The sequence below is a fragment of the Rhinolophus sinicus genome, linkage group LG13 (assembly GCF_036562045.2).
Source record: "Rhinolophus sinicus isolate RSC01 linkage group LG13, ASM3656204v1, whole genome shotgun sequence".
In the NCBI taxonomy this organism is placed as follows: domain Eukaryota; kingdom Metazoa; phylum Chordata; class Mammalia; order Chiroptera; family Rhinolophidae; genus Rhinolophus; species Rhinolophus sinicus.
Window position 1 is genome coordinate 2,393,251 of NC_133762.1, and position 14,293 is coordinate 2,407,543.

At 43.1% G+C, this 14,293-nt stretch overlaps 1 protein-coding gene across 1 annotated transcript in view; it reads left to right on the plus strand.

Moving 5' to 3' along the window:
- OTUD7A (OTU deubiquitinase 7A) overlaps positions 1-14,293 on the plus strand; it is a 211,626-nt gene that overhangs the window by 106,229 nt on the left and 91,104 nt on the right. The window contains 2 exon segments of the mRNA XM_074318359.1: positions 5,606-5,697; positions 7,211-7,365. Coding sequence (XP_074174460.1) covers positions 7,215-7,365 — 151 coding nt within the window. The 5' untranslated portion in view covers positions 5,606-5,697; positions 7,211-7,214.

Genomic DNA, 14,293 nt, shown 5'->3' on the forward strand with positions numbered 1-14,293 from the left:
AAGCTATCAATCACCACTACTAATATTTACTATCATATTGAATTAGTCAATTCAATCAGGCAAAAGAAAACAGAAGCTTAAAAACTTAAAAATTAAAAGGGTAACACGATACCTATTTGCATTTGATATGATTGTATTTGTGGAAACCCCCCCCCAAAAAAAAGATGGAAAATTTTCTACTGATATTAAGAATTTAGTGAAATAGCAGGTTATAAATTTAACACCCAGAAATCAATAGGTTTCTTTATAAATATAATAACCAGTTAACACAATATGAGAGAAAAGATACCTTTTATGAGTACCTAGGCATAAACCTAACAAGAAAATACAGAAATAGACCCAACTGCATATGCAAATTTAGCGTACAATAATGGAGGCATCTGAACTCAGTCAGCTTAACATCTGATGGGCTTTTTCATAAGCAGTGTTGGAAGAGCTGGACAGACATAGGGGAAATGGTAAAATTGGATTTATTCCTAATTTAATACACCAGGATCAATTTCAATTGCATCAGAGCTTTAAATATAAACATGAAAACTTTCAATTAGTAGAAGCAAACATGGGTTAATTCCCCTATAGTCTGGCAATAGGAAAAGTTTTTCAAATTAAGACTCAAAGTCCAAAAGCATTAAAGGAAAAGACAGAAAACTTTATATAAACTATTTAAATAGACTTCGTTTTTTAGAGCAGTTTTAATTGTGCAGCAAAATTGGGCAGAAAGTACAGACAGTTCCCATATACCTCCTGTCCCCCCATACACATAGCCCCCACTACTAACAACATGCCACACCAGAGCGATACTTTTGTTAAAATCAGTGAACCTACATCGACACCCAAAATCCATACTTTACAGTAGGGCTCACGCTTGGTGTTGTACCTCTGTTGGTTGGCAACCTGGGGACTTACCCAGGTGAAATCTGAAACTGGCCCCGTATGTGGAGGTCAGGGAGAGACCGAAGAAAGAGGCAGAGCCTCCAGGTTGGCCGGTAGCAAGTTTAACAAGCAAGGGAGTGAGACGTGTTTGGCTGCAAGACGAGTAGATGTCCACACCTGCCCGCCAGAATCTTAAAACTTTATACAGGAGCCTTAACTGGGTTCAGTCATGTATTCAGTCCAGATGGCCTGGACAACACCTTACTTCCCAAGACCCATGTCTCAGGTCAACTGGCACTCAGTGACCTCCTCCAGTAGCAGCCGATGGGCTTTGACATGTCTAATGACACGTGTCCGTCATTGTAGTATCATGCAGAGTAGTTTCGCTGCCCTAAGCATCCTCTGTGCTCTGCCTATTCCTCCCTCCCCCTCAATATAAATCTTTTTAAATAGCAAGGAAAACACCCGCAAAAGCAAAGGAAAAAGACAAAATTAAAACTAGGGGAAATCTATTCAGTGTATATCACAGAAAGATTGTTATCCCTGATATATAACGAGCTACTAATGATAGAAAAAATAAAGACCAAAAATCATATGTAAAGAGGGGAAGGCCTAGAAAATTGGACAGCATACAGATAATGAAATAAAAATGGTTCTTCACCTTAATAGAAGACACTCAGCTTCATTCTTCGTAAGAGAGTGAATGCAAATTAAAACCATAGTGAAATGCTGTTTCTCACCTATGGGATTACCAAAAATCCTAAAGTTTGACAAGATACTTTGTAGGTCAGATTATGGCATAAACAGTCATTTTTCTACGTTGCCAATGACAGTGAAAACTGGTACATCATGGAAGGAGAATGATTTGGCAGGATCTAGCCCTACTGCGTTGCCATTACCTTTTGATCCAGCCTCACTTCTAGGAATCGATCTAAAAGATATATTGAAAATATATTATATAAAAAGAATTTACACCAGAAATCTTTTTCATTCCTTTCTGGAGCCACAGAGCAAAGATCAGTCCCCTATTGGTGAACATTTGTGTCACTTGCAGTCTTTTGTTTTCCCAGGTGACAAAGTGAATGCCGAAGGAACATCTTGTGATGTATTGTTGTAAAGGAAGGAAAACAAGAAGGGGGAGAGCATCTATAATTCAGTTTATCCAAGCAGAGGGTGCAACAGGACTTTCTTAAATCCACTTAAAGTAAAAAAGTATAAATCATGTAACTAAACATAAAATTGTAAGGCAAGGAAGGGAATAGAGAACAGGAGACAGAATAAAACCAGACTTCTTTGAATATACTTTGTTTTTAAGATGGGTCTTCAGAACTTGATAAATATTTTACAAAAGTATAAGATAAAATTCACTTTAAAACAGAGTCTGTATAATAACAATAAAGTGAAGCAAGTGAACGTAACTGTGTATCCAGTTGGTGACAGAGCCACACAGAGACCTGTTCTAAGTGACTTTTTTAAAAAGCCGAGTAATTTGCTTGTTCGTTCACAACGGGGTGTCCCTAAGGCCAAAGAAAGTAAATACTGTAAATAAATGACCTTGAACTGTTTATAGTAATCATTCTGCTGTTGTTAGTGTTTTATTAGTATTCTGAGACTCTTGTGTGTATATTGTGGGGAAAATTGAAAGAATAATGTGGACTATTCTGTCCTTCCTGATGTTCTAAGAACCTAGATTAGGAGTGAAGACGTTTATAAATAAGATGGATGAGGTTAAATAAAACTCTGAAGTCCTCGATTTGAATTGGAAATACTAGAATGAACTCAAGATGTATTTTGTCTTAAAACATACAGATTTCTTAGCTCTGTTCAGTAAAACGTCCCATGAAGCATGACTAATTCAGTAGCAGTTGGTACACCCAGCACTCAGATTATGGTCTTGAAAAACTATTCTCACTAAAAAAGACTCGGGGTTCTTAGAGAAATGGCCAGTTCCAGGTCTGGAGCAGAAAATGGACAAGATGAACCTGAAATCCTTTTCCTTCCTGATGGGAAGGACATGATGGGTGGTGCCAGGATCAAAGCTGCTTGACTCAGGACGCAGAAGCTAACGTGAGGAGGCTCTGACTGGCCGAAGTTTGGACAATTGGATCATCAATAAAGAAAATAACTGCATCTTTATTGGATGGATCAAAATGCACCAAATATGTTTAAATCCGTGAGCACAAAAGGATACTTTAAAAAGGAAGAAAATTGATTGAGTGCCATTGGAGGAAGCTGGTGAACCAATTCGTCCAGTAAATAGTGAGTTGAAAAAGGATGAATAAGGCATTTAGCTTGCTGTTTCTGCTTGACGTGTGCCACTAGGTAACCAAATGGGAGATTGGGGGAAGTTTCCCTTTAAATAATTATTTCAGCTAAAGAATGAAGAAGTAATCAAAGAATTAGACTGTCACCATGTGTGACGCTGAATGAATTGCGGGTTCTGGGCAGTGATGAGTGATGGCTGCCACCTCCACAAGCAAGACAGTCAGACATTCTGACAGGAGAAGACAGCACGACCTACGGTGTGGTTTTGCCCACAGTTGAACCTGAATTTGGTCAAACCTTCATATCCAAGTGCCAATTTGTAGGAAATTCAGAGTACGGAGGAGCATGGTATGTGACACCGTGGGAGTAATCAGTAAACGCCAGACGGTAGGAAACTCGGCAAGAAAAATGATCAGGTCTTTTCAACAAACTGAAAGTAAAACAGAGATGGAGGCAAAACCTATAAATGAAAAAGACATATCAACCAGTGACAATGCCTGGCAGGCGAGGGTGGCCCCAGGGTCCCTGTGGAGGGTTCCCTGGCTGGTTCCGTGACAGTCACGATTTACTGAGCTTGTGCTGGGGGCCAGCATGTTTCTTGCGCCAGCTCCTTAAGTCTTCAGTGTAACTGCGAGGTCCTACTGTTCTTCTCGTTCCGCCATGAGGAAACTGAGGCACGGAAAGGTGAACAGCATGCCTGAGGCCCCACAGCAGTAATGGTGGAGCCACTCTGTCACCGAGAGACTGATTGCAGGGCCCTGTCCCCACGCTGCACTGCCTGTCCTGAGGTACAGTCACGGCAAGAACAGCTGGACACGCCAATGTCCCCAGGGCAGGAGGTTAGCCCCTCAGAGAAATGCTGGCCAAGGGCCAGGACTGCGGAGCTGGGACACGGCCAGCCTGAGCCTCACACTCTGGAACCAGGCCGTGTGGGTGCTTCTGCCCGTGAAAGGCAGGTGGGGGCCCAGCACTGCCCTTCAGAGGGGTTGCACGGGTGAGGACTGCCAAGGTGGCCGGGAGCCCATGTCCCTGATGGCACAGCTCCTGCCATGTCATCACGATGCATGAATGTGAGGTTTGGTGGCAGCGGTGGGATCAGGTTTAAGGGAGAAGTCTCCAAAGGAATATGCACAGTAACTTCTTGCCATGCAAATGTTTATACGTGAATGTGGTGAAAAATTTACTGTAAGCCCACCCTTTCACCTCTGTCTGCCTGGACGACATGGTACAGAGGGGGAGGTTTGGGCATAAATGTGCCCTCTAACACCAATTTGTCGTGGTCACAGCATGGTGACCTGGTCTAAGTACAAGGATGGTTTAAGCTGAGTTACAATGGCCAAAAGGTGAAGGCAGCCTGAGCGTCCAGCTACGGATGATGGATAAACAAGAGAAAGGGGTCTATAGGTACAAAGGGGTGTTGTTCAGCCTTGTTGTGGACTCATGCTCGTGCCCCCCAGAATCCACATCTTGATGCCCTAACTGCTGATGGGATGGTAATAGGACGCGGGGCCTCTGGGAGGTTATTAGGGTTACATGAGGTCATGAGGGTGGGGGCCCCGTGATGGGGTTAGTGCCCTTATGAGAAGAAGAAGAGACAAGAGGTCATGGTGTCAGTGAGGTGAGGACAGAGCGAAAAGTCAGCAATCTACAAAGCAGGCAGCGGGCCCTCAGCAGACACGGGATCTGTCAGCACCTTGATCTCGGCCTTCCAGCCTCCAGAACTGTGAGAAATCAATGGATAGTGTTTAAGCTCCCAGCGCAGCCTGAGCTAAGACAAGTCTGAAAAAGAAAAGCAATTCTGACACGCTCCAGCACGGATTAACCTTGAAGACATTATGCTGAACTAAAGAAGCCAGTCACACAAGGCCACATAGTATATGCTTTGCTTTTATGAGGCTCCTAGGGTGTCAAATTCAGAAACAGAAAGTGGGAGGGTGGGTGCCAGGGCCTGGTGGGGTGGGGGAGGGGGAGGACGGGAATTAGTGTTTCGTGGGTACAGAGTCTCAGTTTGGAAAGATGAAAAAGTTCTAGACATGGAGGGTGGTGATAATTGCGCAACAGTGTGAATGCACTTAATACCACTGAATCAGACTCTTTAAAAAGGTTGAAAGGGTAAATTTCATGTTATGTATACATTATTACAATGAGAAGAGCAGCTGAGATTAAATGTCCTGATGTGGTGTTTAGCAGCAAGAGTTAAACCAGCTTTGCACTGTGAAAGGGATACTCGCAGAAATGTAAGTGGTCGCTGGAATGAGGAACGTGGAGAGCCCCCTACCCCACACACACACACCTGTGCAGAAGTCCCCCGGGTGTGGGAGCTGATGGCCAGCTGACAGGCAGGTGCCTGTGGGGCCCCGGAAGGCAGCCGTGCTCCAGACGCAGTCTCATGGGACAAGAAGCGAAGCCTTCAGCCTGTCTGAGGGGGAGGATGGTAACGTGCTCTTATTCTCTGTTCGTCCCCCAGGTGGAAGTGACGGAAGAAACGACCGTCCGGCCGAGGCCCAGTGCGTGCGGGGAGGAAGAAGGCAGTCTCTTAACTGGTGCCACACACATCAGGTCCAGTAACTGTCTTGTTTTCTAGCCACACCACCAAAGCTTTCACGCAGGGAGGGGCCACGTGGAGGGTGGTGTGTGGAGAGTGAGCACCTCTCGGTCACAGAACCCCCTGCCCAATCCCAGGCCTCCCAGCTGGCACCTTCCATGAGCTCATTTCCCCCAGTCTTACAAATACACAGATGGGCTCCAAGAGGTTACACTGCATGTCACAGCTCGTCAGTGACAGAATCGGGGGAAGTGGCAGCAGTGGTCACAGAGCCTGGCCCATAGGCCTGAGTGTCCAAGGAGCTGTGTGAAAAGCAGGAACGGAGGACACACCATGGGATCAAACTTCCCCCTGCAGCATGTAAATTAATTCCACGCTTACTTTATACCAGTATGAAAGTCCGTCATCTGTGCTGGGCTCAGCACACTTTCTGTAAAGGTCCAGACAGGAAGTAGTTTGGGTTTTAGGGGCTTTCCAGTCTCTGTTCTAACTGCTCCACTCAGCCATGTGCAAAAGCAACTAGAGATAATATGTAAATGAATGGGCGTGGCTGTGTTCAGTACAACTTCATTCACAAAAGTAGCTGCTGGGCCACCCTGGGCCCACAGGCCATAATTTGCTGACCCCTTGTCTTTGCAAACACAGGGACGTATTTGCACTTTTCCAGCCATGACTGGGTTCCCACCAGTGGCCCAGCGCTGGCTCACTCAGGCGTTACCCTCACATGCCATGTGCTGGTTACTTTTCCCCAGCAGTTGGCTGGCACAGCCTGTGGTCACGCTAATGCCTGTTGTATCATCCCAACTGGGATTATTGTGCCAAGGAAATCGGACTTGTTTATGAATGCTGTCGGGTTGTTGGGCTGTGACTATGACAGTTCTTGGACAGAGGGCAGACGGTGTAGAACTCACCTTCAGCACGTTTGGTATTTCATGGGGTCTTTCCTACGAGCCAGGTGAGGGCTGAGAGCCGGGGGGCAGGTTTGCTCACTGATAAAAGCATAATTGGGATGGCGTGTGTGACCCAATCACACTGGAAGTATCACACATCTGTACAGCTTAGAAGAGAGTTAGACATCTAGTACCTCCTCATTCATCGCTCTGTTTGATTTTTCTGTCGTTGACTCCAATAAATTCTATCTTCTAATATCTCTTTAATTATTTATTTCCTTTTGTTTTCGGTTCTAGTTGACCTTCGATATTATTTTATATTAGTATCAGGTGTACAGAATAGTGGTGAGACGTTCATATAATCTAAGCAGTGCTCCCCCCAACTCATCTATGTATGGTGCCAGGTGGGTGTTAGGTTTTTAAAAAGCAATCTGTCGTCTTTTCAGTCCCTTGTCATCGGAATTGGCAGAATGTGAGGTTGGAAGACTGGACGTGGCCATGGCCCCTTCTGTCCTGTGGCCTGTACAGGAGGCTGCTATCTGAGTTGGACTTTTCTTACTGGATCTTACGGGGTCTCTGCATGTGTCCTCGGGCACTTGGCCGCGTGCCTCACCTATGCTCCGTCTTCCTCCTGCAGGTGGATGGTTTCTAGCCTGCTTCCCAATCCCACCTCGGCCGAGTGCTGGGCAGCCCTTCTACATGATCACACGACTCTTGATATGGACGCAGTCCTGTCAGACTTTGTTCGGTCCACGGGGGCAGAACCTGGTCTGGCCAGAGATCTGCTGGAAGGTAAGCCGCCTCCTCGTCCCCACACCTCCCTCTCGGAATAACTACCTGCTAACCCGGTGACAGAAGCTAAGGTGTCCGTTACCTGATAACGGTGGTGCTTGTGCTCTTAAAAATGTAAAGGAAGCTGTTGGTGATGAAATTATTTGTGTTACCCTAGACTTTGTTTGGGGTATGGAGTATATCACTCAACTCTGCTTTGCATGAAAGCTTATGGGTAATGAGTCAAAATGTATGAGTAATTACTTTTTTTTAAGAAAATATATTCACTAGAGCAGACATTATAGAACATCCCAGAAAACACTTTTATTGGAGACCTGAGCTTCTTGTCGCTGTCTTAGCTGAGACAAAAATACCTTAGGCCAAAGTTTTTGGTGAAGAAATTACCTAGTAGCCAGTAAAATGGATGATAATAATTCACATGCATGAAGACAAAATTCTTCCTCGACCTTTTAGAGCCGATGCCATTCGCTACATGAAAAATGTGCAGTCCATATGCAGAATGTTTTCAGATATTTATTCAGCTGTAATCATAATGGACTAACACTGGAAGTTTCATTTCTGTCCCAGTCTCTAAAATGGACTCACGTTGTATATTTTTGAATATTTGTGTGTGTGGTGGGATAAAAAGAAGAGGTGGGAAGAGCCAGTGATAACTTCTCGGGACAATCAAATGTGTGACAAGAGAGGGTTTTCAAATCATTACTCTCTGCTTCTAATGTATAAACCACTATTTGTGTACTTAGTTACTACTCAGTCAAGTATTATAAGTCACAAGGATTCCTTTATTCATGTGGGAAAAATCTGAATTGTGGTACATATGGATGAATGATGGTGATAACTATTCGTTCCTTTTGAAAATTAACGACCATCTATTGGAGGATTCTGAGAAAATGGAGGTGGTAATCGTGTAATTGTAAATTTCCATGAACGTCCCAGAATTTCAACCAAACTTGGCTTAGAAGCAAATATGCTTAGAGAGGGTTCGTGATGTGTGTGAATCAGTCTGGTTCTCACTTCCTAATAGTCATATTATGGGATATCTCCCCGATGGTTCCCACTGTGTTTCTCCATCTAAGTGAGCGAGTGGTCGTGTGGACGAGAGGTTTATAATGCGGTTGGCACTGAGGCCTGGGGTCAAAGCCAGACTCGGCCACTTACTGGCTGTGTCACGTAGAGTAAATTATTTTACTTCCCTTAAGCTCACTTTTTTCTATCTATGGAGCCTAACCTACCTTCCAGGGTGTTAAAAAAAATAAAATTCAACCAAGTAAATCTGAAGATCTAGTTGGCTTTATTAAGCAACTCATGACTCAGGCAGCATCTCATCTAGCAACTAGCAGGGGCTCCGAGGGGTTGTACAAAGTGGGAGGTTTTTATAGGAAGGAAAGTGGGGCAAGGGAGCTAAGGACAGAGGATTAATTTGGGGCTGGGATACCTTTTCTTCTGGGGAAGAGGAAGTAGAGGTTTCATCAGCAGATTGCCTCCTTTCTATGAGGGATGGAGAGGGATTATGACATTATCCTTCTGGGGCTTGACCAGAAAATTCCAGACTGGTTGATTATGGTTCTGGCAGTGGCTGAAACTACATTTCTGTCAGGCATTAAATCTCAGTTTGGCATCATGGGTTTTAGCATGAGGGACGCCATTTGTGGCCCATGGTTTTCTCTTCGACAAAGGTGGTTATGAGCATTTGTTGTGATCTAAGATGCTTGGCGGAATGACCAGCTTCCAGCAGAGGCTCCAGAAATAATCGAAGAAGGTCAAGTTTGCTGCTGCGGCCTCTGTCACGGGCTCTAACATTACTGTTAATGTCGGATAGCCTTCCATAGGAAGCAAGAGTTGTCTGCTCTTTTTTCCTTCCTTTTTAAAATTGAAATATCAAAACATTAACGTTTTTGTGTGTACAGTTCTACGAATGCTGACACAATGTATACATGTGTTACAGTCACTCTCAGAACACAGAACCATCCCATCGTCCAAATACTCCCTCCTCCCTCTTTCATCGCCCTGCCGACTCCAGCCCCGTAACCCCAGCTGTTTCCTGTCACTGTAGTTTTGTCTCTTTCAAGAATGTAAATGGAGTCATAAGGAACCCAATCTTTTGAAACTGGCTTCTTTTCACTCAGGATAATTGCTTCGACATCCATCCAAGTCGTGTGTGTCAGTAGTTTGTTCCTTTTTATTGCTGAGTTTTATCCATGCAAGAGAGGGACCACAGGTGTTTATCCATTCACCTGTTTGAGCGTGTTCAATTGTTGCCAAGTTTGGGCATTATGGACTAGAGCTGCTATAAACATTTGAGAACGGGGGTTTTGCAAACATAGTTTTCATTTTTCCAGGGTAAACACATAGGGATGGAATTGTTGGCTCATATGGTAAGTGTTTAACTGTATAAGAAGCTGCCAAACTGTTTTCCAGGGTAGCTGTGCCGTGTTGCACTCCCACCAGCAACATATGAGAGTTCTGCTTACTCCACATCCTCACCAGCAATTGGTATTTCTCGTGTGTTTTTGTTTTTGTGTGTTTGTTTAGCCCTTCCAATAGGTGCAGAATGGTATTTCTTCATCATTTTAGGTTTCATTTCCCTAATGACTAACGATGTTGACTTTTTTTTTTCATATTATTATTTTTCCATCTGTACATTCTCTTTGGTGAAATGTTCATTCAAGTCTTTTGCCTATTTCTAAATTTAGTTATTTGATTTCTTATAGTGGAATTTTGAGAGTTCTTGATATATTCTGAGTATAAATCCTTTGTCGTATATGTGATTTGCACATATTTTCTCCCAGTCTGTGCTTGACTTTCCATTCTCTTAATAGCTTTTGCAGAGGAAAATCTTTTGATTTTGCTAAAGGACAATTGATCATTTTTTCTTTTATGGGTCAGGCTTTGGGTGACATGTCTAAGAACCTTTGTATAACCTCTGTGGTCTCTTAAAAGTTTTATACTTTTATGTTTTACGTTTACATCTGACTCACTTTATGTTGATTTTTGTATAGCATGAAAGATTTAGATCAAGGCTCATCTTTATCCATATAAATGTTGAGTTGTTCCAGCGCCATTTGTTGAAAAGATTACCCTTCCTCCATTGAGTTGTCTTTGCACGTTTGTCAAAAACCAACGGAGCATGTCTGGGAGTCTTTTTCTTGATGCTGGTTCTGTTGCATTGATCAATATATGCCCATAGCTTGGCCAATACTACACCATCTTTTTTTTTTAATTTTTATTAAATGTATTGGGGTGACATTGGTTAGTAAGATTGTATAGGTTTCAAGTGTACATTTCTATAATGCATGACCTATATATTGTATTGTGTGCTCATCACCCTGAGTCAGTTCTCCTTCCATCACCATATATTTGACCCCATTTACCCTCTTCTGCCTCCCCATACCCTCCCGCTCTGATAACCACCATGCTGTTGTCTGTGTCCATGAATTTTCATTTGTTGTTTGTCTTGTGTGTTTGTCACTTTCAATTTTATATCCCACATCTTGATTATTACATCTTTGTAGTGAGTTTTAAAATCAATTAGCAAGATTCTTCCATTATTCTTCTTTTTTAAAAGCGTTTCAACTATTCTATTTTCTTTGCCTTTCCATATAAATTTCAGGACTAGCTTACTTCTACCTATAAAATTTGCTGTTGGGAATTTTGGTTGGAATGTTGTTAAATCTATAAATAAATCCTAACTATGTTTTGTCTTCCAATCCATGAAGTCAGAATTGCCATACTTCCCATGTATTTAGGCCTTTTTTTAGTTCTTTTATAAATATTTTATAGCTTTTAGCATATAGACCCTGTACATGGTTTGTTAGATTTGTATCTATGGGATTTTTTTTTTGAGCTATTGTATTTTTAAATTTTCTGTTTCTAATTGTTCATTGATAGTATAGAGAAACATAACTGATTTTTATGTGTTGCCCTTGTATCCTGCCATCTTGCTAAATTCATTTACTTGTTGTACGGTGTGTGTATATTTGTCCATCCTCGTGTGTACAGGTATGCACGTGTGTGTGTGTGTGTGTGTGTGTGTGTGTGTGTGTGTATTCCTTGGGATTTTCTACATAGACAATCATGTTGTCTCTGAATATGGAGAGTTTTGTTTCTCCCCTTCCAATATGTGTGCCTTGTATTTTTCTTGACTTATTGCAGTAGCCAGGCCTTCCAGTGAAAAATTGAACAGGTGAAAGACAACATTCTTTCCTTGTTCATGATCTTAGGGGGACGGCATTCAGTTTTTCCCCATTATGGAGAATGTCAGCTGTAGGTTTTTGTGGATGCTCTTTATAAGGTAGAGGATATTTCTTCATATTCCTGGTTTGCTGAGATTTTCGTCATGAATACATGTTAAGTTTTTTTTAATGTATTTTCTAAGTTAATCGATATAATCAAGCTTTTTTTCTTCTTTAAACTGCTAACATAGTAGATTACATAGATTGCTTTCTAATAATAAACCAGCCTCAGCCACTATGTATTTACAGATTTTTCTGCTCCACATTTTTCTCCTCTCATTCTGGGACTCAGTTGACATGAGTTCCAGAATTTGTTATTGTCCTGCACGTCCCTACAGTTCTATTCATTTTCTTTTTCAATCTTTTTTCTGTCTGTTGTTCAGATTAGATCATTTATATTGATCAATTTATAAATGTCCTGACTGCTTCCTCTGTCATCTGTATTCTGTTATTGAACCTATCTAATGAGGGTTTGTTGTGTTTTTTTTTGGAGGGGGTGAATTGTTTTTCATTTCTAACATTTCCACTTGATTCTTTTTTATATTTTCTATTTTTTGCTGAGATTTTCTACATTATTCAAGAGTGTTCTCTCTTATTTGTTGGAAAATATTTATAATAATGCTTTAAAGTCTTTGTCAGATGATTCCAACGTCAATTTCATCCCAGCATTGCTACTGAGATTTCTCTGTGGGGTTTTCGTTGTTGTTGTTTTCTTTTCTTTTCTTTCTTATGTATGCTAAGTAAATTTGGATTCTATCCTAGACATTTTGAATATGCTGTTTTGAGACTGGTAGTTGTTTAACTCTGATGGCAGATATTGTTATTTTTGTTTTAGAAGATAGTTGCCCAATAGGGTCCAGACCATAATTTCCAAGTTCCCCAAGACTCCTGTGGGTGGTGGTTCCAAGATCATGTCTTTGAGAAACGCTATTTGGATCTGGCTTGCGTGTGTATCACCCAGTGGTCAGTCTGGGAGCTGGGCAGTAGTCTGTCCCACATTTCACTGCCCAGAGTCTCTGGAATCTGTTTAGGGTCACATCCATACATGTGCCACTCAGGGGTAAGCCCAAGAGTTCATAAACAACCATAAGGGGTTGCTTTCCCGGCTTCCCTGTAACCTCCCCAGTAGTTCTGGGTCCCGAGGACACTCTGCTTTGCCAGTCCTCCAGCAAGCACCCTGCGGCTTTGTTTACCCCAGACTCTTGCACCTGATGGGACCATGCCTACCTCGGAGCTGAGCAGTCAGAAGCCAGAGAGAAAAAAGCAATGGGATTCACCCCTGGGGACCACAGCTCCTGTGGTTGGAGAGGAAGGTTCCCGGCCTCCCAGTTTTAATTTCCTGCCATCCTGCTTTGCTGCCACAGAATTACTTGAGGTTTGGAGCACTAGAGAACCGCAAAAATATTTTTAAAGAAAAACAGATAATGAGGTGTTTCTAGACTCTGATCATTAGAGACCCCTTTCCTGCTTCTTGAGGCCGGGCTAGTGGGCTTCTCCAGGAACCAGTGCCCACCTCTGGGTTTGGGCTGCATCAAGGTCAATTTCATCTAGTCTTAGAAGAAAAAAAGTGATAGACCCACCACCAGCTCGTTGTCCTCTTCCCCAATCTGCCTGCTCTCAGTTACTTTGCTGCGTCCCCAGGAGCTGCTCCATTCTTTCTGTCCAGGTGTCACAGCTGCTTCCAGTAGGAGAGATGGGGTGAGTGTCCTTATACCATGTTACCCAGGACTGGGACCTGTCCTCTGTTTTGATAAGTGGGAAAACTAGGGTGACATATGTATGGTGGGCCCTTTAAGTTGTCAGAGTTACATGGATCAAGATTTTTCTAAAAGTCAGAGTTTCAAAGAATGAAATATTTTTGTTGTGATCTTTCTAAGGGTAAAAAATTGCAGTGATGGCAGAAGCCCGGTGACAGGTACATGGGCCCCTCTCTGTACTGTGGTTTAACCTTTTTGTGAGTGTTCTTAATGAAATTATTTATTTCAAAATAAAAAGTGAAGCACATATTATAACCTGGGAATCACAGCACAGGGAGGCCGATGGGAAGAAAGAGGAGCCTGGCTTGAAAAAGACCCTGCCAGAAAGAGATAGGACAGGGAGAGCAGGACAAAGACAGAGAAAGTGAACAGTGACCTGCCTCCAGTGAGCAGGTGCGTCCTTACCTGGCCTCCCACTTCCTTCACGTCTGCCCTTGGGACGTTGGCAAAGTAATCCTGAAATAAGGTCAGGTCAGGTGACTCCGTTTCCCTTCCTGTCCCCCTATAGAATCAACTCCTCCTGTGACACTCAGGTCCCTTCAGCGTCTGGTCCTATTTCATCCTTTCCGCCTCACCTCCCACTGCATTCCATCTCCGCTCTTTCCCCAGACACACCACCCATCTCTGGGCTCTGCTGAAGCCCCTTTCTTATGCACACACACTCTGTCTCCTTCTTGAAACCCTGCTCCACTTCCAACTTGCATCCTGAGCTCCACAGCAGGGACCACCCAGATTTCGCTCGCTGCGTGCCCCCCACGCCTGCCATATGCCTGTCCCTCAGTGGAATGATTTGGCTGCTAGGGACAGAGCAAGGATCCTTGTCGTCATGGAGACAGACAATAAACAGCCTAAATAAGTTACATCGTAGTTTAGTTGTTAGTGCAAAAGTTATATCAAGGGGAGGAGGTAGGGGATGCAGGTGGGGGTGTGATTTTAAAT